The 26015-nt window shown below is 49.7% G+C and overlaps 1 protein-coding gene across 4 annotated transcripts in view; it reads left to right on the top strand.

The window, feature by feature from the left end:
* Positions 1 to 26015, top strand: part of DIP2C (DIP2 acetate--CoA ligase C (putative)) — a 413428-nt gene that overhangs the window by 88556 nt on the left and 298857 nt on the right. Inside the window, exon 1 of one of the 4 annotated variants that reach the window (XM_078450507.2) lies at positions 3204 to 3337. The exons of 2 other annotated variants lie outside the window; for them this stretch is intronic. In XM_078450507.2, coding sequence (XP_078306633.1) covers positions 3280 to 3337 — 58 coding nt within the window. In that variant the 5' untranslated portion in view covers positions 3204 to 3279. Of the gene's footprint in view, positions 1 to 3203; positions 3338 to 26015 lie in introns of those variants that run through there. One more of the 4 variants, XM_078450508.2, reaches the window with a different exon arrangement.

The following is a 26015-nucleotide window of genomic DNA, read 5'->3' as shown; positions in this document are numbered from 1 at the left end:
CCCACTCACGGCCTCCGGGTCAGACCCGGGGCCACGGGGCCTCACCCCACATCCGCCCTGTTGGACAGAAGAGCCGCCCGACATCGTGGCTGCTAGAGCACGTGGGCTGCTGTCTGGGGTGGGCAGGACAGTGGACAGACGCTTCTGGTTTGGGGGGAAGCCCAGTGAGGTCCTGGGGGGAGTGCCGCTGGGGGTGGGTATGATGGAGTCCAGTCCTGTCACACAGGGCACAGTCTGGGGTCTTTGTGATGTCAGTTCTGGAGACTAAAGCTAGTTTCCTCAATATCAATATGTGAAAATATTCATATAACTTGTAGCACAGGGAAATACTTAGAATTGTCAAATCATTATTTTGTGTACCCGAAACTAATGGAACGCTGTATGTTAACTCTGTTTGAATTTTAAAAAGTCCACCTTTTAAGACGTTCATTTCTTTAACATTATTTTCTTTTGGGAAGGTGCCTTAAAAATTTACTGTGTGAGCTCAAGCAGTTTTGAGTGAAAGCGGTCTTAATGAAGACTCATCTTTGCGGCAAAATCTAACTTGTGTCGTGTGCATGCTGCGATGCCAGACTCGTCATCCTGACCCTCCAGCTTAGGGTTAAGTGTCCGTGGGGACAAATGACCCAGTGCCCACTTGATGACTCTTGCAGGTGTGGCTGTGTCCTGGGAACAGCCAGCCCTCCGTCCCTGCACGGCGGCGTCTCCCCCGGCTGCCCTCCGACGTCGTGCCTGCACAGAGCCAGGCTGAGGCCAGGCCCTCCCTCTCCCTGGGCCGGGGCTGCGTCAGGCCGCTGTGTCACAGCCTTGGCCGCTTCCCCGCGTGATGCTGTGGGTGTTTGCCTGCCTGTGAAACAGAGGGGCATCTGCAGGATCCTGGGGTCTGGCCAGCTGTGAGCCAGCCTCGAAGCACCACTTGGGTTGTGTGGGGACAGGCTTGCGGTGCTTGGAGCGGGGTGGCCCCTGCTGATCTGCGAGCAGGTGGGGCACACAGCAGTGTCTCCACTGGTCCTGGGCCGCATGTCCAGGGGCCCATACACAGCACCGGCAGGATGAGGCTCCGTGGCTGTTTCTACCCGGTGGTGTTCCTCACGCTGTATGCACACAGGTCTTGTCCCTCCACATAGAGGCCAGGGGACTGAGCACTCGCGGTGTCATCATCCCGTTCCTTCTGACGGTCCGAGGGACCCTCTTGAAGGAGGTGAGCTCACTGTCTTGCCTTCTGCTGTAGGAGCAGGCTCTGAGTCATCCCTGTTCACATGCGTCTTCTGGGTGAACATCCCACGAGGGTCCCAGACGCTTGCTGTGAACTCACCGATGGCTGTGTGTCTGCAGGGGTGAGAAGGTCTGTCTTCAGCTGGCCTCTGTCTTCCCCGCAGTCATGTACCTGGCTCCGGATGTGACTCCAGTAGAGGACACATGCCGCTCCCTCAGAAGCCTGTCCAGAGAGCTGGGGCTGCCCCGCCTGGAGCCTGGAGGGGATCCCGTGGGACTCCTTTCCCGGCATTCTAGAGCCTGCGTCCTGGCTGCCCCCAATCCCATGCATGGAGAAGTCTCCCTCTACCGGGTCCCGGACACCTCTCCATGGCAGCCCCAAAGTGGCCGATACTCGGGAAGTACGGTGTCAGATTTAGGGCTGTTTACAGGGCAGAGACCCCAGCATCTTCTGGGTCACCGGGTGTTGAAGCCCAGAGGATCCAGGATGGCCATCTCTCGTGGCGTCAGTGGCACCGAATAGCGTAAATGCAGCTCGACCCCAGAAAGCTGGGCGTCAAGGCCCTGCTTCGTGGTTCAGCGCTTGTGTGATCTTGAGAAAATACCTAATTTTTGTACTCGTTTTCGTAACTCTGTGATGGGGCCTTTCCCAGTGCTGAGGACGTCGTGTCAGGAAGCACTGAATACTCAGGAATGGCTCCTCTTGTCTCCCCACGCCCTTGTGTGTGAAATAATTGCTCAAAGAGCCCGTGCAGATCGGGGTGGGGTCTAAAATGGGAAGTTTCTCCTTGGGTTGTATGATACCTGTTAAATTTTTTTCCTCATGTAAACGTGGATGCAGGAAGATTTGGGAATTTGTGCAGTTAAAAAAGGCTTTTGTAAGGAAGGGTGTTGCTTTATAAACAGTTGAGGTGGCCCATGACCTTCACGGCGTCCATTCCTGGCTAGTGCTTGCAAAATGCGACAGGAGTTTTTAAGTTATCTTACTATATACAGTGAGCTCTTTCAGTTACCGTTACTAGATTCTGTATAGGATTCGCGCACTGCTGCTTGGTTACAGCGAGCTGTGATGAGCCGAGCTGGGCGCATTCCTGCACTGGTGACTCAGCTATGACTGTTGTCAGTAATAAATGGGGTGTTTTGATTGCTGCAGGAAGGGCCTGCTGCACACTGTCCCCCAGCCCGTCACCCCTGTGGGCCCTCGTTTGACCTTGGAAGTTCACAGGTGAACGACAGAACCTTCTCCCATGGAGTGGACCTCCAGTGGGGAAACCGAGGTTGACCCCCAAATGCACCACAGTCGGGCTGTCCTTCTAGGGGATCGGCATGGGCTTGATTTCTGCAGCACTTGCTGCCCTTAGGGGACCCTCTTGTGACTCTCCTGAAGACCCTTAGCTCTCTGCAGAGACTCGGTGATCACGGGACCACGAGATCATGACCTGAGCTGAAGTCGGACGCTTAACCGACTTGAACCCCCCAGGCACCCCTGGAAATTACACGTTAAGAACAGAAAGAAACTGCATTTTAATTCATATCCCAAATATATGACCTGTTAGTTTTTTCTTCTTCCTATGTGACCACTGTGTTTTTTGCTAGAAATGTAAAATTATATTTGAATATAGTGTTCTAGCTCTTCTCCAAGACTGGCACATAATTTTTGAATGAAATGTAAAAATCAGTTGTACAGAACCTTCACCATTTGTGGCCCAGAATTTCCCAGTAAGCAGCGTGTTGTATGTCTCTACATGGTTCCTCTGCATTGCGTGACCTGGTGGTTTGCCCCTCAGGTGGCCTTGAACTTGTAGGGACTAAGGTTTCTGATGACCCTCTGAGTCTCACTGTCCCGCAGTCCCTAGATGTGGGGGCGGGGAGTATGCTGCTTCTCCGCTGAACCCAAGTTTTATTTGCCTGACGAGTCTTATTTGCCTTTCTGTCCTGTGGACTTTGTGCTTTTTCCAACCTGGAATGTAAATAAATGAAAAGGGATGTTCTCTTCCATCACCAGCCTCTGTTTATGTGCAGGGCTCAGATCAGCTGGGTATTTGGAAGTTTCTGTGCACATCGATGGCATTTTTTGTTTTTAAGAATAATTTAAAAGTGTGGTTATTTGTCCTCCAAATGGGTAACTATCTGGTTCTATCAAGAAAAATGTAGCCATGAGACTAGTTTTATGTATGTATGTATGTATGTATTTATTGAGAGGGCAAGTGGGGGAGGGGTGGGGAGAAGGGGACAGAGAATCTTAAGTGGGCTCCAGGGTGGCAGCAGCGAGCCTGATGCGGGGCTTGAACTCATGAACTGTGAGATCATGACCTGGGCTGAAGTCAGATACTCAACCGACTGAGTTGCCCAGGTGCCCGAGACTAGTTTTAAAAGATGCAAGTGTGGGTGTGCACTTGGCTTACCAGTTACACTAATAATGCAAAGCACCTGCACGGTCTCTGATAAATGGAGATCGTTGTTTTGTTTTTATGACAAAACGTGTGGAATCCATGTTGCAGTGCTGATCTTGACCAGGGAAAGGTGAGAGCTTGAGCCTGGACATTCTTAGATGACTTCCTGGGTCCCTGGAGCTCAGCTCGGGGGTCTGGGACTAAGGAGCAAAGAACAGGCACACGGGAGGGCGATGACCATCTCCAGGTCTGGGCGGATCCAGCGGGGCCAGAGGCAGATTCCTTCTGGCCCCTGGGGCTCAGCGTGTGCGTTGTGACTGTGTGACCGGAGCCTCCAGAGGTGCCTGCAGGTGACTGTGGGGGTGGAGGGGGCCTGGTCACGGATTCTGGTCACGGAGCCCCCAGAATAGGACGACAGGGCTGGGGTGCCAAGGGCAGAGAGCCATTGTTTCCGGGGGGAGTTCGTGGAAGATGGTCCCAGCCAGAGGCAGTTGGGCAGGATGAGGTGAAGAATGGCTTTGGGGCTCCACTTCCTTCCTCCTCCCGGGTCCAGGGAGGTGGAGGGAACTCCAAGAGGCCATCTCAGAGGCTGCCTCTCGGTCACCAGCCCCAAGGAGGAGGCGCAGTCTCAACCAGGGCTCCCGTCGTTTCCACGACACTGGCTGCTTGCTCCGTCTTTAAGTCCGGTTTCCTCAGGGGTCAGACTTCGAGTTACTTTCTTCCCTTCAGTCGTTCCCTTTGTCCAGCTTATTCACCATGCGTTACAAGCCGGGACACTAGTTTAAGTCACCAGAGATAGTTTGTCTCACTCTCGATTCTGTATAAAAATCCAGTTCTTAGAACAAAGGTGTGTCATTGTCGGACACAAGACACAACATGCCAAAGGGCCACTGGTTTGGGGACCCTGTTATTTTACGTCCTACACTAACAGTGAAGATTTATGGTTAAAGAAGGAGATGCCTGACGTCTTTCTTAGTGCAGAGATTTTTATGAATTTTGTTTCGGGCTGTTTGGGCTGGAAGGGAAAGGTGGCATCAAGAACAGTTCCAGAGGGGCGCTTGGGTGGCTCAGTCGGTTGAGTGTCCGACTTCGGCTCAGGTCATGATCTCATGGTCCATGAATTCGAGCCCCACATCAGGCTCTGTGCTGACAGCTCGGAGCCTGGAGCCTGTTTCAATTTCTGTGTCTCCCTCTCTCTCTGCCCCTCCCCCATTCATGCTCTGTGTCTCTCTTTCTCAAAAATAAATAAACCTTAAAAAAAAAAAAAAAGAACAGTTCCAGAGATGTTTGGGGCCATGCCGTTCACTCCTTGGAAGATGGTGTAATGTTCCCTGGTGGCTCTTTCCAAAGAGACAACACGTGGGATGCGTGCCCTTTGTTATGTTTGCTACGGAAACATGGCCGCCCCGCGGGCTCTGCGCAGTGGGCAGGGGGCATTGCTGTGCAGCGTTGGTGACGATGGGGTAGAGGGTTTCCCAGACCAGCATCTTGATAGCAGTTGGTGTGGACTGATGTGTATGCTACTCCCTTGAGGCGGGAATGGTCCCCCTCCAAGCGCTTCCTCAGGATGACGTGTACTGCTGGAGACTTCATTCTCGTGTCCTACTAGTTTCCAGCTTCCTTCTCCTATTTCTAACTGAATTTCTGGCGCTGTGAAGGCAAAGGCGTGGGGAGCATCCCGTCTGACTCTCAGGGACAGGACACCGTGGACAAATAGTGAGGAGCCGCTCTCGGTGTGTGTCTTTAAGGACTAATGAGCCCTTCTCTCAGCCGGTCAGGGCCTGAGGTGCTGGCCCTAGATAGGGAAGCCTCCAGGCTGGCGTGTGCATAGCTCATGGCATGCTAGGTTTTAAAGGAGAGCATTCTGGGGAGAAGGGTCGGTGTCCGAGATCTTGTTGGACTTCTGGGTTAGAAGGAAGTGAGGGCCTTGCCATCCAGAGCCGTCATCCAGGGAGGGGAAGGCCGGCACTGTGTGGGCGTCAGTAATCTCCACCTTTCTGGGGCCGGGTAGCAGCTGTGTGTCCGTATGCATGTTGTGTCTTGAGGCCATGTGTCCCCCAAGGCAGCGTCCGGTCCTAGGCCCTTACAGCACCACACGCTAGTTCTATGCTTTCCCCCAATAATTACTTGTTTTTGTTGTTGCTCTTGTCCCAGCAGTCGAGCCCTCTCTTCAGGGGACCGGACAGGCCATCAGGTCTGAGGCCTTCAGGGGGCAGGCCCTCGGCCACCACTCTGGTCCCCAGTTTGGTTTATAAAGTTACTCTCAGGATCGGTTTAGAGATAGTGTCTGTGCTCCTGCTCTGTCAGGTTCGTTCCTCTGGAAGCCACTCCCAGCTTCTGACCTGTCTGTACTGTCCTTGTAGGCGTTTATGATCTAGTCTGCATAGATCCCCCAGTCTTCATCTGCGAATATGTTCGTATTATAATTTTAATTAACAGATTTTGAGTAGTTCCTTATGACTTTCAGGCTGTTGCTGAATGGATGGTGTTTGCGCGGAGAAACTGGCTCCACGCTGACAGCCTTTGGAAGCTATTTTGAAATGAATTGCTTTCACCCTAAATGTTTTCAGGTTTTACATGTGTATGTGCCTGAGAGCCATGAAGGCATCTAAGTGTTCAGGGCTTTGCACCTTCCTTACAAGAAGAGTAATGTCATGTAGAGCGTTATTAGTTTGTTTTTGCTTCCAGACAATAATGTTATTTTTTTTTTTCCACAAAGAGACACTTGCTAAAGTAAGTCGCGAATTATAATATACTCAGGAAGGAACATGGATCAATAGAGCATAGAGTTTATAAATAGACCCGCATAAATGTGGCCATTGATTTCTGACAAGGTGCAAAAGCAGTTCAGCGGACAGCAGAGTATCTCCTCCACAAATGGTGCAGGAAGCATCGGGCGTCCATGTGCAACAAAGTGAAAAGTGCCATATCCACGAGTCAACTGTAATGGGGTCATAGCTCCAATGTAAAACTCTAAAGCTTCCAGAACACAACATCAGAGGAACTCTTTTTACCCTGAAGGTAGCATTCTGGACATAATACGGCGGCTCACAAAAGAAGAACCTAAGTGTAGTTCGCCAAAACGAAAAACTTCTGCTCTGTAGAGACATTGTTAAGGAAAAAAGCAGAAGCCACCTACACGCTGGGAGAAAGTATCCACAAACCACACACCCTACGAAGGGCTTGCTCCCGGAGTATGTAAAGGACCCCACAGTTCCATACAAAGAACACAAATGAGATAATTCACACACAATATTCGAATGGATGCTTGATCAACAAGGACATAAGGACATAAGCACAGGAACTGTTGGCCATGACCAGTCCCACAGAGAGGCACATGACAGCCAGGGCATGACGCTTTTACGTGCCGAAGCGTGGCTGGGACGGAGGCACGGCCGGTACCGAGTGCTGGCGAGGATGGGGCTACTGGTATGTGTGGTTGCTGCTGGTGGGAACTCAGGCTGGCACGGCTGCTCCAGAAATGGCACTTTCTTACAAAAGTGAACATGTGCTTCACCTGTGACCCGGCGGTCTGCGCCTGGATGTCTCCCCAACAAAAACCTGTCCTGGAGCCCTTACAGAAGCTCCGTTCGTAGTTGCCGAAGAGAGATGAACAGGCCAACTGTGGTACGGCCATCTAGACCGTGGAATACTAACTACCCCGCTGTCAAATGAAACAAGTTATTGACACAGCAGCTTGGATGATTCGCAAAGGCTTGGTGTTGAATGAAAGAATACGGTCTCACACATTACATTCTATAAAATCCCATTTACATGGCATTCTGGAAAAGACAAAACCATAGAAAGAGAGGACGCATCTCAATTTGAGTTTTGCTTTTTTAGAGTCCACATGGGGGTGAGATGATCCAGGGGTTGCCTTCCTCCGTCTGGCTTGTATTGGTTAGCACAACATTTTCCAGGTTTATATATGTTATTGCAAAGGACAGAATCTCCTTTTTATGGCTGAATAATACTCCACCGTGTATGTGCCCAGTCACCCCTTCATGGACTCTTGGCTTCTGTGAATAATACTGCAGGGAGTGTCGGGGCACGGATGTCTTAGACCCAGTGTTTTTACTTCCTTCAGAGGAACACTCAGATGTGGGATTGCGGGGTCATAGGGTAGTTCTGTTTTTAAGTTTTTGGGGAACCTGCACACTGTTCTCCAGAGCAGCCGCACCAGTTTGCATTCCTACCAGCAGTGCGAGACGGCTCCCCTTTCTCTGCATCCTCACCAACACTTGTTTCTTGTGTCGTTGAGCTTAGCCATTTTGACAGGTATGAGGTGGTACCTCATCGTGGGTTTGATTTGTATTTCCTTGATGAAGAGTGATGTCCAGCATCTATGTGTCTGTTGGCATCTGGATGTCTTTGGAAAAAGAAATGTCTGTTGAAGCCTTTTGCCCAATTCTTAACTGTTTTTTTGCAGTTGAGTGGTAGGAGTCCCTTCTGTATTTTGGATATCAGCCCCTTATCGGATGGGTGACTCACCAGTATCTTCTCCCATTCCGTGGGCTGTCTTCATTTTGCTGCTTGTTTCTTTCGTAGCACAGATGCTTTTAGTTTGTGGTCCTCTTGTTTGGTTTTGCTTTTGGTGTCAGGTTAAAAAAAAAAACAAACAAAAAACCTGTTGCCAAGATGAATGTTGAGGACCTTTTTCCCTGTGTTTTCTTCTAGGAGTACTGTAGTTTCAGGTTTTACATTTTAGGTCTTTGATGCATTTTTGAGTTAACTGCTGTGCGTAGTGTAAGATAGGGATCGAACTTCATTTTTCTTCGTGTGGACGTCCAGTTTTCCCAGCGCCATTTGTTGAGGAGATGATACATCCCCCAATTGTGTGTTCTTGGTGCCTGGTTGAACAGTTGGGTGTATGTGCATGGGTTTATTTTGGGCTCTTGATTCCGTTTTCTTGATCTTCTGTGTCTGTTTTTGTGATGATGCCATACTGTTTAGATTGCTCCAGCTTTGTAACATAGCTTCCAATCAGGAAGTGGGATGCATCCAGCTTTGATTTTCTTTCTCAGTATTGCTTTGGCTATCCTGGCTCTTTTGTGGTTCCATACAAATTTGGGGATTGTTTTTTCTATATTTGTGGAAAATGCATTGGGATTCTGATAATCACACTGAAAGTATAGATGCTTTTGTGTAGCGTGAACATTTTCGCAATATTCTTATCTGTGAATGCAAGGTATCTTGTTTATTTTTCTCGTTTCGCTCATCACTGCTTTGTAATATTTAGGAAATATGTGTATTTCCAATATGACAAAATGGAATTCATGATGATTCTATTTTTTTCTTTTTCTTGGAGTCTTAGTTGATAAGGGAAGATGGCATAAAAAAACAGTTTTATTTTTTTAATTTTAAAATCTTCATCTTTCTATTTATTTTTAGAGAGAGCGAGCGAGTGAGTGCAAGTGGGGGAGAGGGCCAGAGAGAGAATCTTATGTCTCCCAAGTGGGGCTTGATCCCAGGACCCTGGGACCGTGACCTGAGCTGAGTCACGACTCTAAACTGACTGAGCCACCCAGGTGCCCTGAAACAAATTTAAAGTCACTTTTAACAGCAATGGCAATAGTTCTGGTGAAAGTTACCCTAAGTTACTTTTGAAAAAAACTTGTTTCCTTAATATAACTGTGTATGGAGTTTTATTTTTATGTTTTGATGTGGTGAATTGAAAGAAAAGTCACAAATACTGGGGGAGGGCTGTCGATGGGGGCTGTTGAAGGGGACGCAGGCTGCCCAGTGGTCTGGAGTACTCGGTAAACCGGACTGTGCTGTTGGAGGGGCTGTGGTCAGTGCATGTGAGTCAGTGCATGTGAGGCGGCACTGGCCTAAGGTGACCCTGTGGCTTTGGTACTTTCACGAGGAGGCTGTGTAGGTCTTGGTACCCCCAGCACCTCGGTGTCGTCCCTGGCAGTGGTCCGCAAGCCTGGGTGCTTGCACCTGCCTCCAGGAGGGTCCTTTCCACTCTGGACATGCAGAGCCTTGGCTGAGAGGGGTCTTGGCAAAGGTTTCCTTGGGGAGAGGGTGGGCGCACAGCCCTTGGCCCTGGCAGCATGCAGCACCTTAAGCCCTGCAGACAGCATCTTCACCCGGTTATTGGGGACACGTATGTGCATTGAGTGCACAGCACTGACTTCAGACTCAACCCCTTTAGCTTAAATCCTGAAGCTGCAGTCCTGGCCCTTAGTCTGTCCTTCTGCATCACTGGAAGTGGTTTGTGGGATGTCACACGGAGAAGGCTTGATGGGCGGGGGCTTTCCTGCTTGGTTGGGGGGGTGGTCAGACTAGAGCCTATGCACAGGACGACTCTGTATTTGCTGCTTAACAGCTCAAAGGTAAGATTGATGATTTTTATAGACGTGTAAGACTTTCTGGTTTTCGCTAAATCCTCGGTGTTGATTTTTCATACATAATGCTGATGGCCTGCTCTGTTAGCGCAGCCCCAGTGAGTTGCGTGTTGACAGCTGACGCTGTGTGTTAACCCTGTGACCCAGGAGGAAGCTACTGTCATCCACATTTTACTGAAAAGGAAATTAAAGCTTAGGAGATTCAGATAATTTGTGTAAACTTCACAATGACTTGGGTAGTTGGGCTTTGGAATTCATGCCCTTGACCATCCCCAAGCCCCTGGGTTTCCCCAGCTTCCAGGTAGCATTTGTGGGTTTGTGGGACAGGACCGGGACTTCCTATTAATGGATGAGATGTTAGCATTTTGAGATGCATGCGTTCCCTGAAACAGGCATGTCTGGGATGGGGAACAGAGGCGATGGAAATGTGCTGGATATGTGTGTGTGTTGTATTTCATCAGAGCTCCTGAAAATCTGTTTTCCACAGTAGGAATTTTACTTGTGAAGTTCTGTTTACTAAATATTCCGTACAGGAACAGGTTTTTGTGGGTTCTAGTTTGAAAAGTTTTTGGAGCGACGTGGGTGAATGGGCTACGCATGATATAGCCAAGCGGGTTCTGCTCACAGGTGACTTCGTCAGCTTGGACACAGTCTCCCCAGGGCGTGATTCACTGCAGGGGTGGCCCGTTTGCAGCCTTGTCCAGCGTGGTCTCGTTCCTCCAGAGCCGAGGGCTGAGAGCGGGGTCTCTGGTCCAGCCTGCAGCAAGAACTCCCAGCAGGAACGTGGGACCCTCAGGTTCCCTACCGAGTTCACCACCATGGACCTGACTCCCCCTTTACAGTCTGGGCTTTCTGGGTCTCACACATGCTTGCTCTCTAATCTTATGCCAGTCTCTACCAGTTTGGAAGGAAATTTGGGGTTTTAACAAGAATACAGTACTGGAACCCTGTTCTCAGCCTTTGCAGAAGCTTAAGTTCGGTGCTTTCCTTTTGTTTACCTGTTAAGAGAGGCTCAGGTGATTGAATTCTCATTCCCTCCTGGAGATGGTTCAGAGCTAATTAGGTGGAAACCTAAAAAGAACTGAAGAAGCGATGGCAGACAGACCCTAGTAAGGATGGAGTGTGGTGCCGCTTTGCTGAGCCCTCACCAGGGTGGCAGGGCCATTTCTGTCCCATCCATGCTGTGATCGCCCTGCCCTCTTGGTTTCAAGGCCATAGTGTCTCAGGGGCCTTTTGGGTCTCTAAAAGACCCTGTTTTCTGGCTGGGCAAATTGCTTTCCCCTCTCATGTGACAGTCAGAAATGTGTGATGCGAAATGAACAGTGAACGTCCTCTCTCCCCCAATGTTTTAATGTGGTGATTTAGGTGTGTTTATGTGTATTGAGGTGTGGGTCAAGGTCATTCTTCAAGGGTCAGGGTTTTTTCATCCTCGGGTCTTGCCGTTGGTGCCACCCCTGATGAATGCACTTTGCCACACTCCTCACGTGTGGATGACTGTCTTCTCAGACCTGCCTGGGATGGCGTTGGCAAGCCCAGGGACGTGAGGGTGTTGCCATGTGAGCAGCACAGGCTTCGGGCCGGCTTCCTGCCTCCCTGGGCGCTGACCCGGCTCAGTTCCCTGGCCCCACTGCAGCAAACAGGGCTTTGGGACGTATGCCATTGAAGCCAGACCCATGGCCTGTGGAGCTAATAAGGCTGTGGTTGTTGGTTTTATGGAATTATGCACTCTAGGGTAATTAAAAGCAGTCGCGCTGAGAGAGCTTTGGATGTTATTTGCTCGACGTAATTCAGGTCCAGTTTTTCAGGAACATCCTGACTCGGGCGACGGATGCTCCCCTGTACTCACACACGTGCTGGGCAGCTCCCTTTACATTAGGCTGGACGTTTCTTTAAGCGAGGATTTTCTGGTGTTCTCCTAAATTCTGTTATCGTCCGAATCCCTAAGAGGATGCTGTTTTATCCTGTGTCTTCTCAGGTTCCCTCTTGTCTCAGCTCAGGCTGCTGGGCCCCAACACCACAGATGGGCTCAGAAACCAACTGGTTCCTCACAGCTCTGGAGGCTTCAAGGTCCAGGCGCCAGCAGATTCTGTGTCCGGTGGGGACCCTTCCCGGTTCACAGCATCTTCTCCTGGGTCCTCACATGGCAAAGAGGCGAGGGAGCGTCCTGGGGCCTCTTTTACAAGGACACTGATCCCATCATGGAGGTTCCACCTTCAAACCCCCCTCCCCTCCCAAAGACCCCCATCTCCTAACATCATCACCTGGGTGTTCAGTTTCCACATAGGAGTTTAGGGGGAACACAAAGACTCTATAACATCTATGGTCTTTTAAAAATTTTTAAAAATTTTCGAGAGACAGCGCAAGCAAGCAGGGGCAGGGCAGAGAGAGAATCCCAAGCAGGCTTCGCACTGTCAGCACAGAACCCGACTTGGGCTCGATCCCACCAGCTGTGAGATCATGACCTGAGCCAAAATCGAGTCTGATGTTTAACCGACTAAGCCCCCTAGGTTCCCCTCTAACATTTCTACTTTAAGGACTTCCCTTGTCTTGTGGACATGATAGGCCCAAATGTCTGTGGGATTTCCTATTAGAACCTCCCACGCCTCACTTGTCATGTTATCTGGATTCACCTGGGCATCTGCTGGGTGCCCCGGGTAGGGGTCGTGTCACCAGTGTTTTGTAACACGATGCTCTGGGAGAAAGTAGGTCCCTAACAAACACCGTGAATGATCCGTGGCTAACTGTCCGACTTTTCTGGCGGTTAAAACAGGCTGAGGCCTGAGCCTTACTTCAAGATGAGGGTTGAGAACCCCAGTTCCCGCGGAGGTGTGATCCTGTGTCCTCTCCGGCCTTCCTCAGGGTGGGTTTGGGTGTCGTCAGCATCCGGTTCTCTTGGTGCTGGACCATCGACCACCTCCTCGGCCTCGTGAGGACGGCCCGTCGGCCGCTGGAGTCATCGGGCCCTTGTTGGCAAGTGGCTGTGGCCTCGGATGGCTAAGTCGTCCTGGTGGCTGCTTGGTGGGAGCTGTGGCAAGGCCACGTCCTCCCTCAGCCTCCTCCCTGGTGCCACGTGTCCTGCTCTTCTCGCTGGGGAGCAGGAGTGCACAACTGGGTGTCAGCCTGGAACCGGTGTCCTCTCCAAGCAGACGCTTCTGCAGGGGAGGTGGGCCACATTCGGGGTCCCGCCCCTGCCATTGGTGCTGGGAAGGAACCGGCTTCACCTAGGTGGAGGCTGGAATGCGTGGCTGGACGATGCCTTGGGGGAGAGTGAGTGGCGTTTGCTGGTTCCTCTTTCTGCGCCATGGCGGGCCGTGCTCCCGGTGGTGCTCCTGGCGAGCTCGCCTGCGAGCTGAGAGCCAGTGACTCGTTTCCTCCGTGTGGCTGTCATGCTGGGGCGGGTGTGGGTGGGCAGGGGTCTCCTCCCCCGTGCTCGTGGCCCGCACACGCGCCTCTTCCCGACAGACCCATCGGACGGCCGGGAGGGAGGGAGGGCTCCGCGTGGGCCGCCTCCGTCCCGTCCCAGGGGCATGTGAGTGCGTCCCTTAGCCCCGCACTCGCAGACATGGCCTCCCTCCCTGCACAGCCTGAGCTGCTTTTAGAGGTTTGGAGATGTAATTTAACTCGTCTTCGATTCGGAGTGTTATTAAATTTTAATGTTTAAATTGGTGGCTGTATTTTATGGCCTTTGCGTTCTCTCCCGATTGATTTTTCTTTTCCCCGTAAGAGAGGAGGTGTGTGCAGGAGAAAGCTGCATGAGACCCCCATTCTGAGGGTCGAAGTGAATTCTGAAAGCTCTTCATCCAGGTAGCGAGCCGATCCAGAGCCTCGATTCCAGTTGGGCCTGTCAGCTCAGCAGAACCGGGCCCTGTGGGGAAAGCAGCCGCTTAGCGCTGTTCCGGATCCTTCTCCAGAGAGACGCTGGCCGGCCGCCACCTGCCTATCGCCCCGCTGTTAGCGCTCGGTGTGCATGTCTGTCTGCCGTCCCTGAGGTGGCCGGGGCTGTCCTCACTGACCCATGTGTGACTCCGGCTCCAGGGTGTGGGGTGCAAAGTGTCACGCACAGCCTTCCGAACGGGAGTCAGTCGTGAGCTGATTCCAGTAAAACTAAACCAGGGAGTGGTTCTTGTCCCAGCTTCGGAGCCCCCGGAGCCTGTAGACTGGACCCTGTAACCCCAAGGGCCATCCAAAGAGACCTCGAAGCTGCCGGGATCACAACCCCGACCCACCCTGGCCGTTCCCATTTTCACCTACTGTAATTGCACACATGTGTAGACGCTGCTCAGTGGAGCCAGGTTTTGGGTGAGCTTTGCCCTGGAGAGAGTGGCAGCTCCAGCTCTGGAGCCTTGGGGGTGCAGACCGCAGACCCTGCTGCCTTCAGTGGGGGACTTGCAGGCCTGCCCTACCACGCGGGAGGTGACGGCCGCTGCTCCCCGTGGGAGCTCCCCACCCGCCGGTGGTTACTGATGTGTCACTGCTCGGGACGTCTGGGGCCACAGCTGGGCGTGGGCAGACCTGGGGCCCAGAGCCACCTGGAGGCCGCTTCCCTCCGCGCCTGTGGCTGAGAGTCCCTTGTGTGGCGGCTTGGTGGCTGTGGCTGTGGCCCTCCCCGCGTGCCATCACATGGCTCCCTGGGCCGGTGTCCTGGCCAAAGTGGAAGCCACGTGGTCTAGCCCTGGGGGGTGCGTCGGGTCCCATCCCCAAGCCCAACGTGGATCACGAGGCGGCAAATGCACCGTCAGGGAATCTGTGACCCTGGGTTAAAGCGATCCTGCTAGGCCCCTTCTGTTTTTTAGTTTTTAATAAAGTGTATTTTCTCCTTTCAAAATCAAATAGGAGCCCCAGCCCAGCTCGGCTGGTTTACGTATCGAGTGGAGCACAGTTCTTCCTGCCGGACGCTGAGAAAAGTCGGCCAGAGCTTGAGAATGTGGCAGAGGGGAGCACCGTGCCTGTCAGGTGGGGCGGGACACATGTGACAGGCCCACTCGTGGCTTGATAATCCAAGCTTGGTTTGGCCCAGTGTTAGTCGCTGCCGACGAAAGGCCAGGAGTGACGTTTCCGTCACTTGTGCGTTTTTTTCCGGTAGCGACACATCTGGTTTGTGTCCTGACCCCAGCCTCTGCCCCATCTAGCCGGCCCTCTGAGGCCGCCGTCATTGTCCCAAGTGCCTGTAAGTAATTCCCCAAATGTTCTTTGAACCAGCTTTACCACCTGGCGGCTGCCCATTAATGATCGAATACGCTTTTGAAGGTGTTCATCCCAATGTTTTTTTTTTTTTTTTTTTTCCTGTGTGGGGATTGTTTTTAGCTTTTTGAAAATTCTCTGGGATGTAGAACACTCAAGTGTCTGGAGCCTGGCGTTTCCATTCCTGCTTCTTGGGTTGGGCTCTGCTGACGTTGCAGTTCAGAAGAGCGGAGCGTTCAAGAGTCTGTGTGTCTGTGTGTCAGCTTTACAGCCCTGTGGTCGGTCCGATCGCGGGCGAGCTGCGGTGAGCGTGGGAAGCAGAGCCCAGGGCACGGTGGAGGCGCTTTGGGAACCGCGGGTGACGGGTCAGAGCTTCCGAAGCATCGGTTCCTGTCGAGTAAGCCAGCCAGTTGGTACTATGCATACTGAAAAAAATCCTCTTTGTCTGGTAACAGGATGTGTCTTAAGTAAGCAGGCCTTTATCCTTTAATTCAGAGACACCACGTGCTTCATTTGTTTAAATCGGCCACAAACTGTGGTGAATAATTAGTGTGTCAAGCACAGTTTAGGTGCTAAGGAGACCAGATAAACAGGAAGTCCTCAGCAAACAGGCGGGCTCGGAGGGCGAGCCGCGTGGGCGCAGACGTGTATAACATGCGCTGGGAGCCGGAGGCGCGAGGCGGGCCTGCAGGTGGGCAGGGCTGGCCGAGTGGAAGGGCTTGGGGTGCCTGTGGACGGCGGTGGGAGCAGGCCCACCCGCACGATGTCCCACCGGACCCTGAAGGAGGCCAGGCGTCTCCACGAGCCCGTCAACAGCAACACGGTAGAACAGCGTGCCGTGCAGGAGAGAAACCGTATTGCTGCTGCTGGAGGAGTAACCTGGTCGCCACGCACACACGCAGTCACACGTCTGCGCACACGCTGCTCTTAGTGGCATTTTAAAAATCGTATTAAGTACAGAAGACGCCGAGGAGACGACACTCGGTCCTTGTTCTGTGGCGAGTGTCGTTGATGTAAATCAACACCCCTGTTACTCAACGGAGGGCGTCCGGCCTCCCTGCTCGGTGGGTGGGGTGGTCTCTCTGGAGGAGGGAGGGTTTGCACAGTGCTGGAGAGCTGTAGGCAGCAGAGGATCCAGAATCTTTGAGGCCTCACGTCTGCACGTGTTCGAACCGCGTCGCGGGTGTGTGAGGTGCCACCCCTGGTTGGCGGAGCGAGCGCAGGACGTCCACGATGTGCCAGGTGCTCTTGTCTGTGCCTGGCATCACCTGGGTCACGTCGAGAGTCGTTGGCTACTTAGATTCGTGTAGTTTTCTCAGGAAACGCACTTTTCGGTTTAGGTTGCAGTGTCTCTAAGAGCCGCGTGAAAGTGGCTGAAGGGATTCCAGGAGGTAATCGTCTGCCAGGGAGACCCTGACCGTGCCAGGCTGGGAGCAGAGGGCACCTGTCTCACGTTTATAGCTGTATGACCTTCGGGAGAATTTTGACCCTCTCCTTTGTTTTAGACCACTTAACTAAGCCGCTGTTAAGCAAGGCAGTGGCAGAAAGACTTTTCTGTTACAAAAATTCCCTTTACAACTTCAGAGTCAGGGCAAAATATACCCAAGTTAGTGTTACATTAAATCTTTCTTTTAATTGTTAATTTTTTTTCTTTTTTCTTTTTTTTGGAGAGAGAGCTTACCTGCCTGAGTGAGCAGGGAAGGAGCAGAGAGAGAGAGAGAGAGAGAGAGAGAGAGAGAGAGAGAGAATCCTAAGTGGGCTCCACACTATCAGCAGAGCCCCGTGCGAGGCCCGAACTCAGGACTGTAAGATCGAGCCCCCAGGTGCCCTGGTGTTACATTAATTCTATTTGAAGTTTGTTAGACTCTTAGAAAGTAGAAAAAAACGGTGTTATCTGCCACTTTGGAATTCGGCCAGTAATGGAGGTCATACCCAGTCATTTTAATGACTGTAAGACTTTTAACTTTTTTTTTTTTTTTTTTTTTTTAACCCTGTAATAAAAGATATTGAAAAGGCAGAACAGAGCATCCTTTCAGGTCAAAGATCTGTTGCTCAGAATTTGTGGGGACCAAGCAGGAGAGTAGGGTCTGGAGACCCCTCCTGCCCTTGACCTGCAGGGCTCTCAGACTAGGGCGTTTCTTGCTGCCTCTGTCACACACTTGTGAGGACCGGCCGCGGTAACGCACGGGCAGGGTTCAGCCCAGCACCGTCGGACATCGAGTGCCCAGCCACGGCCTGCACCTTATCCCTGGCAAAGGCAGTCTTTCTCCATTTTAGTACTAGAAAAAGTACAGTTCCTAACTTAAAAAAATTTTTTTTTAACTTAAAACTTTTAAGGGCTGTGGTGTGTTACTCTATGGAAACCAAAAATAAACGATATTTTTCTAAATTTTTATAAATTCTGTTTGGAGTAGCTCTTACCTATTATTTTCCGAAGGACTGGGGAAAGCTCTCAAGCCCTTCCTAATCTCCGAATTTTGTATGTGTGGTTTAACAGTAGATGTTTCTTTGTAGTTCCTTTTTTATCAGAAGAAGGAAATGAATGATGAAATGTTTTTATTTATTTTTAAAAGAGACCGAGTGCAGGCAAGGCAGGGGCAGAGAGGGAGACCCAGAATCCCAAGCAGGCCCCACGCTGTCAGCACAGAGCCCAATGTGGGGCTTGAACCCACAAACCACGAGATCATGACCTGAGCCGAAGTCAGCAGTCCTGGGCTCGGGCTCCGACTCCGTCACGTCCTGTCCAGCTTTGTGCTTTGCAATTTGCTTACTCGTTTGTGCCTTTTCATAGAAGACGATGGTTCTCTGAGGGGATGGAAAAGTCTATCTGGAAACTCTCCGTTGCACAGTGAAAAAAAAACCTTGGTGAAAGTGTTCTTCATAAGCACCCTCTGTGCGCAGAGTCCCTGCCCTCATCCCGGGGTCATTGCCACCGTGATGGTTGTCATCCATGCTGGGTCTGTACCAGCCCAAGTGCGGGGCAGTCTGTGGTGGGACTGTTCCTTTTTGCATCACTTACAAACATAATGATGGACCTTTAGGCTGTGGGGCCACTTTATGAAGTCTGATCAGAGCTAGACCAGCTTCTTTTCAGGTTGTGGTAATAATTTTATTTTCATTTAAAGTGGTAGAAGGCCAGTGGAACAACATTTTTAAAATTAGAATCCTAGGGGCTCCTGGGTGGCTCAGTCGGTTGAGCATCTGACTTCGGCTCAGGTCACGATCTCCCAGGAGTTCAAGGCCCATGTTGGGCTCTGTGCTGACAGCTCAGAGCCTGGAGCCTGCTTCAGATTCTGTGTCTCTCTCTCTCTCTCTCTCTCTCTACCCCTCCCCTGCTTGCACTCTGTGTCTCAAAAATAAATAAACATTCAAAAATTAGAAAATTAGTTAGAAGTCCTAGGAAACTTAAAATCAGATCATACCTAATGGTTTTGTTTTCACATCAGTATACTGCCTTATCTTCTTGATTCTTACAAATTACTCTGCCTACTTTTCTGAGTCCTGGCATAATGGTTAAGGAATTCCCAAGAAAAAAAACTCCAGAAATATGTGTGTCATCCTCTCCTCTTTGTCTTTTTTAATAGTCCCCAAAAAAGGGAAGTTTTTCCAATAGTGAAGTAAGGTGTGAGTGGTGACAGATTCTTTCATCCCGCTGTATCTTTCCTTGGGTGTTGACACAGCTCGGTCCATGGTTTTCTCTCATTTCCTCGTTGCAAGGCAGCATGAGCTGGGACTCGCGAGGGCTGGTGTCTTCTGTGCTGAACCCCAAAGAACAAGCCACAGTCCTGCAGCTTCTGGCCACAGTCCTGCAGTGTCAAAGTCCCGGTTATTAAATGGTCTCCAGAGACACCTTCATTTTTTCCGTATCCTAACAGAGCTCTCGCACTGTGCTGAGACGCACCTTCAGCTTGTGGTCTTAACTTTGTGTCTATAGTTTATCCTGAAGTACATGCCAGCAGTCATAGTTTGAGATGATAGCTGTGCTGGCTGATATCCTTTGGAGGATATTATTTTTCCATTTCTATTCTTCAAATCAAAGCTTTGCGATAAATAGGCATTTCACGATGCATTTCAGGTGAACCTCACGTGATCTCGTTCAGATGTTCATTAAGCATTTCATAATTTAACATAGAATTCATTCTGAAAACAGATTTGGCCCAAAATCTTCCTGATAAAATTTTTTATTGTTTTTGAGTACCTGGTACAAAGTCCCAGGGAACAGTCAGTATTCACGATTGCTGATAAATGCGATGTTTTGAAGCTGATGATGGCAGCAATCGTACGTTGCCTGTTCACAGAAGGGCTCTGTCGTGAAGCGGATGGAAAGGCCGAGTCCCCACTTGGTCCCCCGTGTAACCTTGTCTCTGGCGTCTCAGCTCTAGGACATAGCTGCCGGCATCCACACACCTCGCTGCTCCCTCCTGGCCTCTGTACAGCTGGACGCGTTCTTGATTCTGGAGACCTGAGCGGGTCTCCACAGCGGTTATTACAAGCTGCACACCTGCAGTGGCCTGTGGTCTGTGGAGAGACTGGGGGCGGTGGCGTCCAGCCAGCAGGCAAGCAGCCACTGGCGTGGTTCTCCTGAGGTGACCCTCACTGCCTGCAGCAGCACATATCCAGTGGCCCGGCCAGGGAATGCCGAGCTCCCGTGGGTCATCTCATCTCTGGGGCCCCGTTCTGTCCCCTTTCTCTTGTTTGGGAAGGTTCCAAGCAGAGCCTGGGATGAGGCCATCCCCAGCTTCCTCCTGCCACAGCACCACGTGCGGTGATGGGGTGGCCTCGCCAAGCTCTTGTCACCGGCTCCCGAGGGGCAGTGGGTCTGGCCAGCCTGCGGGACTGTCCTGGGGGTGCCCGGAGGAAGCAGCTTCGGGAAGTGCCAAAGTCCGAACCAAGCACAGAATGGATTCTCCCCAGCCTTGCTGTTTTTCTGGAAGTATTAGATAATCAGAAATTGAGTTTCTCTTTTTTTTTTTTTTTTTTTTAAATTTTTTTTTTTTTTTTTTCAACGTTTATTTATCTTTGGGACAGAGAGAGACAGAGCATGAACGGGGGAGGGACAGAGAGAGAGGGAGACACAGAATCGGAAACAGGCTCCAGGCTCTGAGCCATCAGCCCAGAGCCTGACGCGGGGCTCGAACTCACGGACCGTGAGATCGTGACCTGGCTGAAGTCGGACGCTTAACCGACTGCGCCACCCAGGCGCCCCGAGTTTCTCTTTAAAAACTGTTTGCTGAGTATCGTCCTGATGTTCCTGATGGGCAGAGTTGGGGTCTTTGAGGAGTGGGCCTCGTGTGACGTGAATTTGGAGAATCAGGAGGTATCTGTGAGCTTCGTGCCTCCCTAGCTGGAGACACTTCTCACAGGAGGAAAGATAAAGTGTAAATAGTAGCATTTGTTTGTTTAACAAGGTCAGTGGGAGACTTTAAAAACATGAACGTAGTTATTCTTTGAGCTTGGAGAGGTCACATGTTTTGTATTGTGGAGAGGGAAACCCTCATGTGTCCTCAGTCCTTGAATAGAGTCCGTGGCTTTTCCACCACAAAAGGTGATCTCTTTGAGTGAGGGTCAGCGTGCAGGCTTTGAGATCACGTGGGACCTGTCGGCTGAGTTCCTAAAAAAACATTCTTGGTGAAGATGGTCCTGATCAGCTGAAACATTTCAAAAGCACACATTAGATTTTTTTTTAACCTTTTTTTTTTTTTGAGAGTGAGAGACTGAGCACAAGCAGGGGAGGGGCAGAGAGAGAGGGAGACAGAATCCAAGAAGCCGGCTCCAGGCTCTGAGCTGTCAGCACAGAGCCCGACATGGGGCTTGAACCCACGAACCATGAGATCGTGACCTGAGCCGAGGTCAGACACTCAGCCACCCAGGTACCCCTCAAAAACACATGTTAAATGGTTGTTGCTGTTGTTTTAGTGATTATCATAACTTTCTCGTTGTTTTAGGAACAAAATGTCTCTTGAGTAGGACAGGGTTTGCAGGTGTTTTTCATTTCCTATCTGAGTGTTTGGTTTTTGTCCTTGTTGACAGTTAGGTGGGACTGTAGTTAAGATGATTTAAAACCAGCATTTGGCCCCAGTGGAACCTACTGTGGGGAAAAGGCAGAGTCGGTGCTGGGGCACTAAGGGCCGTGTGCGGACTGCTGTGCGGGACGGACGCTGAGGCCAGAGGCCAGCGATTTTACACACGGTCAAGAATAACGGTGGTGGCAAACCACAGCCAGTGCCCTGGTCTTCACACACAGGTTGCTTCCATGCTTCATGGGTGATACCAGAATACGTGGTTCTTCCAGAAGAGCATCTGGCCGTGGTCGTTGATGACGGCCCTCTAGATTTCTGCATTTTTAAGTTCACAACAGATTTCTCAGTGAATTTTTTATTGGGGTGATGAATAAACTAGAATTTGGCTTTTCTGACATTTGGCTCTACACTTCATATTTGTTAATTTTTTGTATTTAATATTAATATTAAATATAATAATAATAGTGAAATAAATTACATCGAGAGCTTCTTAGGAGCTAAGCATTTGCACACTTTTAAACTTGATCTTCAGAGAAACCAGTGAACTAGGCAATGTCATTTTCATTTGACTTACATAGAAAATGAGAGTTCTAGATTAATTAATAAATCTGTCCAAGGCATGTAGCCGGCCCCGTGTCTCTGCCCCATAGCACGTGCCTCACCTCCTGGCTGTTTTCTTTCTGAACTTGTTACAGCGTCGCATCTACAGATCTTCCTCAACCTACGGTGGGGTCACATCCCTCCAAAATCCTCCCTAAATACCGTAAGTGGTAAGTGCATCCAGTGCCCTAACCTTGAGCGCTCACCGCTTAGCCGGGTCTACTTAGACGTTCTCAGAGCACTTACCTCAGCCTAGGTTTGGGCAGAGTCCTTAAAGCCACGCCTGTTTGATGATGACGTGTTGACTGTCTCACGTAGTGGGCTGAATCCTGCGCTCGCGGTGAGGAGCAGAGTGGTGGTGTGGGCGTGGACGATTGTCATTGTCCGTGCATCCGTTGTCACTCTCGTGATCGCGGGGCTGACAGCCACTCGTGAGGGGGCATCATCCCACATGCCGCTTACCCGGGACAAGATCCAAATTCAAAATTCAAGGAATTGTTTCTACCGAATGCATATTGCTTTTGCGTCATTGTAAAGTCTAAACATTGAAAAATCGTAAGTGGAACCATCACAAGCCATAACCAGAGTATTTAAAATTATAGCTCTTACTGTAAATCTTGGGTAAAGAGTACTTCTACAGAGTACTTGATTGGCTTGTGTGTTCTGTAGTTCCTAAATAACTTCTTCCAGGTGAACCTTTCCTTAATCTTATTCCCAAAGTAACTTTTATGTGCACTGGACACTCAGAAACTTCCTTCCACTTGTGTTCTTGCAGTCTTGAGCCAGACTTTGCAACTGAATCATAGACACATACATACGTTTGTTTCTTTTTGATAAGCAGGCAATCCGAGAGCCTAGGAAGACTTCTCACAGCTGGCGTTAGGGCAGTGTTGGGCCCCATTTTACCTAAAAAACAAGAATAGGTGGAAACCTGCGGCCTTGCCAGTGACTCCCAAGGACAGGACAGGGTCTCATGGCCAGTTGGCTGTGCACACTCCATTTGGAAACCTGTTGTTATTAGTATAAACTATATAACATTGTTTTTTTCCTCCACTTCAGGGTCACTAGGTTTCCTTAGGTTTTTCTAGGGAATTGACTGTGGGTTTTTTTTTTTTTTAAGGAGAATTTTCTGTATCTATTAAATTGGATCAGGCCCAAAGAGAATTGCCAAGATCGGGAGCTCTCCCTCGGATTTCCCTCGGACCAGTGAGGGTAGCAGGAGACATCTTGTATGGGCTGTGGTGGGCTGAGTTTGTTGGACGGTCTATCTTGTCAGAGTCCGTGTGGACTCTTCTTTGAGCTTCTCGGGTAACTATACACACTTAATAAGCGCATGCGGGCTCGGATGTTAGTAGATGGGCTCAGGCCGCTTTTGGAGAAGCTAAATTGGAGAGATTTGGGAGATCAATAGCTTCTAAAGCTGGGTTCTCTCTCTTGTAGCCTGGCAGAGCCTGAGGATGGAATGCACACAGAACTTAATGACCTCAGGCTCAGGTGCAGCTTCCTGTCTGCGTCCTGCAGACATGACCTTACTCCCTCCTGGTTATTAACCCCATTCAGAGCTTCAAATAAAGAATAACCAAGTCCATTACCTACAGGATTTGGTTTTATTTGTATCAAAAACACACAAAAACAACTTTGTAGGAATCTTCCAGGTACTGGTATATTTGTTCCTAATTTTCACCCTCGGTGTCCAAATATTGCAGTGAGAAAATGTTGAAAAAAATCTCCAAGTACATATTTGACTCATAGCTTTGATGAATAATTTGATGGACAGGTTTCCTTAGGTAAGTTTCCTTGATTTTTGTATTTTCAGAAGCTTGTTTATGTTTGGAGACTTTGAGCCTTTATTTCACAGGGGCCACATTTTTAGTGAATGTTGATGGTATACTGCTGATGGATACCAGTCTTTGGTTTAGAAAGTTTTAATTTTTTAAAAATACGAACATGTGGGCTGTTTTTATTCATTTATTCACTCATTTCAGATTGGAGGGAGTGAGCATGTGCATGAGTGGGAGAGGAAGGCAGAGGGGGAGAGAGAGAGATCCCACCACCCTGGGGTCAAGACCTGAGTCGAAATCAAGAGTCAGATGCTCAACTGAGCCCCCCAGGCACTGGGCTATTCTTTTTTTTTTTTTTTTTCTTGTGCAATTCAAGAAACAAGGAGGTATAAAATAAAAACAGAAATATGTCAGAATAGTTACTGACGCTGAGCGGCTGGCAGCAGGCCCCTCAGGACAGAGCCCTGCCTGGCTCAGGCTGCGCTCTGCGTTGTGTGGCTGCTGGCCGTCAACTCTGACGCCTGGCAGGTGGCCTTGTTCTGGGACATTTGTCTGTTTCATCAAAAAATGAAGAATAATCTGACACAGAATCTACAGCTCAAGCAGCTTAGTAGGAACTTTATCAAGTATGAGGGTTTGTCTCAGAAGAGGGGGACAAAATTATTTTTAAAAACACTGAGTTCTGGGGGCGCCTGGGTGGCGCAGTCGGTTGGGCGTCCGACTTCAGCCAGGTCACGATCTCACGGTCCGTGAGTTCGAGCCCCGCGTCGGGCTCTGGGCTGATGGCTCGGAGCCTGGAGCCTGTTTCCGATTCTGTGTCTCCCTCTCTCTCTGCCCCTCCCCCGTTCATGCTCTGTCTCTCTCTGTCCCAAAAATAAATTAAAAAAAAAAAAATACTTTAATAAAAAAAAACCACTGAGTTCTGGGGGCACATAGGTGGCTCAGTCAGTTGAGCATCTGACTTCAGCTCGGGTCATGATCTCGCTGTTCGTGAGTTCGAGCCCGTGTTGGGCTGTATGCTGTCAGCACTGTGCCTGCTTTGGATCCTCTGCCTCCCTCTCTCTGCCCCTGTGCTGCTCATGCTCTCTCTCTCAAAAATAAAAATAAATTTTAAAAACTTAAGAAAAATAAAAACAAAAAGCAAAAAAACATTGAGTTCTGATTTGGAAAAAAGTCACTTACATAGAACTGGCAACTCTTGTATGGAATGTAAAAGGGTGACATTTAAGCAAGGACCTTCCATCGGGTTGGTGTATCTGCTGTGCGTGTGCATGTGCGTGCATGTACACCGCATGTACTTATAGCTGCATGTGTGTGTACGTTGTATATGTGTACTGTGAGTGTGCATGTGTACCATGTGTACATTGTGTGTGCATATACACTGTGTACATCATTTACACGTGTACTGTATATGACCCTATGGCTATAAGCTGTATGTACACCATTTGTATGTGTGTACATTATATGCATATGCCTTATATATGGATATTTTACATATACTGTGTACACTATTTATATATGTTATACATAGTTTGTATACTGTGGGTATATATGCATTCACTGTAAATGCATGTGTATACACTATGCATATGTTTTTTTGCTGTTTTTGCCTATATATATGCTGTATGTATGTATGCTATGTACACTGTATATATATGCATCATGGATACATTATATGCATGCACACTGTATAGACACAAGTACATACTCTATGTGTAGGGACTATACATATGCATAATATTTACGTATATATATAAACTATTATACACTACATGGACGTGTGTATTATATACACATACACTATGGGTTTATATGTGCATATACTGTATATGCATACACTATACACTATTTTTGTGGACACTGTGTATTTACATAGTGCATGGATATATATTATGTACAGATACACTATGTGTGCAGTATGTGTGTACTGTGTATGTGTGTGTGCTCTGTAAGCACTACGAATTGTGGACATCGTATGCACTGTATATGTATATATGCTATATGGTTAAAAGCTATGTGTACGTACGCTACATACACTTAGGCACTGTACGCACGTGTTCTCTATATGTGCATGCGCTCTATGGGCACCTGTGTGTGTACGCGTATGGTCAGGCACCGTACGCATGTGCTCTGTACATGTGCATGTGCTCTATGGGCGTGTATGTGTTTACGCATATGGTCAGGCACAGTATGCACGTGCTCTGTACATGTGCATGTGCTCTATGGACGTGTATGTGTGTACGCGTATGGTCAGGCACCGTACGCATGTGCTCTGTACATGTGCGTGTGCTCTATGGGCGCGTGTGTGTGTACGCGTATGGTCAGGCACTGTATGTACATGCTCTGTACATGTGCGTGCGCTCTATGGACATGTATGTATGTACGCGTATGGTCAGGCACTGTATGCATGTTCTCTGTACATGCGCGTGTGCTCTATGGATGCGTACGTGTGTACGCATTTGGTCAGGCACTGTA

The sequence above is a fragment of the Panthera onca genome, chromosome B4 (assembly GCF_046562875.1).
Source record: "Panthera onca isolate mPanOnc1 chromosome B4, mPanOnc1 haplotype 2, whole genome shotgun sequence".
NCBI classification, from domain to species: Eukaryota; Metazoa; Chordata; class Mammalia; order Carnivora; family Felidae; genus Panthera; species Panthera onca.
Note: the sequence above shows the minus strand (reverse complement) of the source record. Positions and strands in the feature narration are given on the sequence as shown.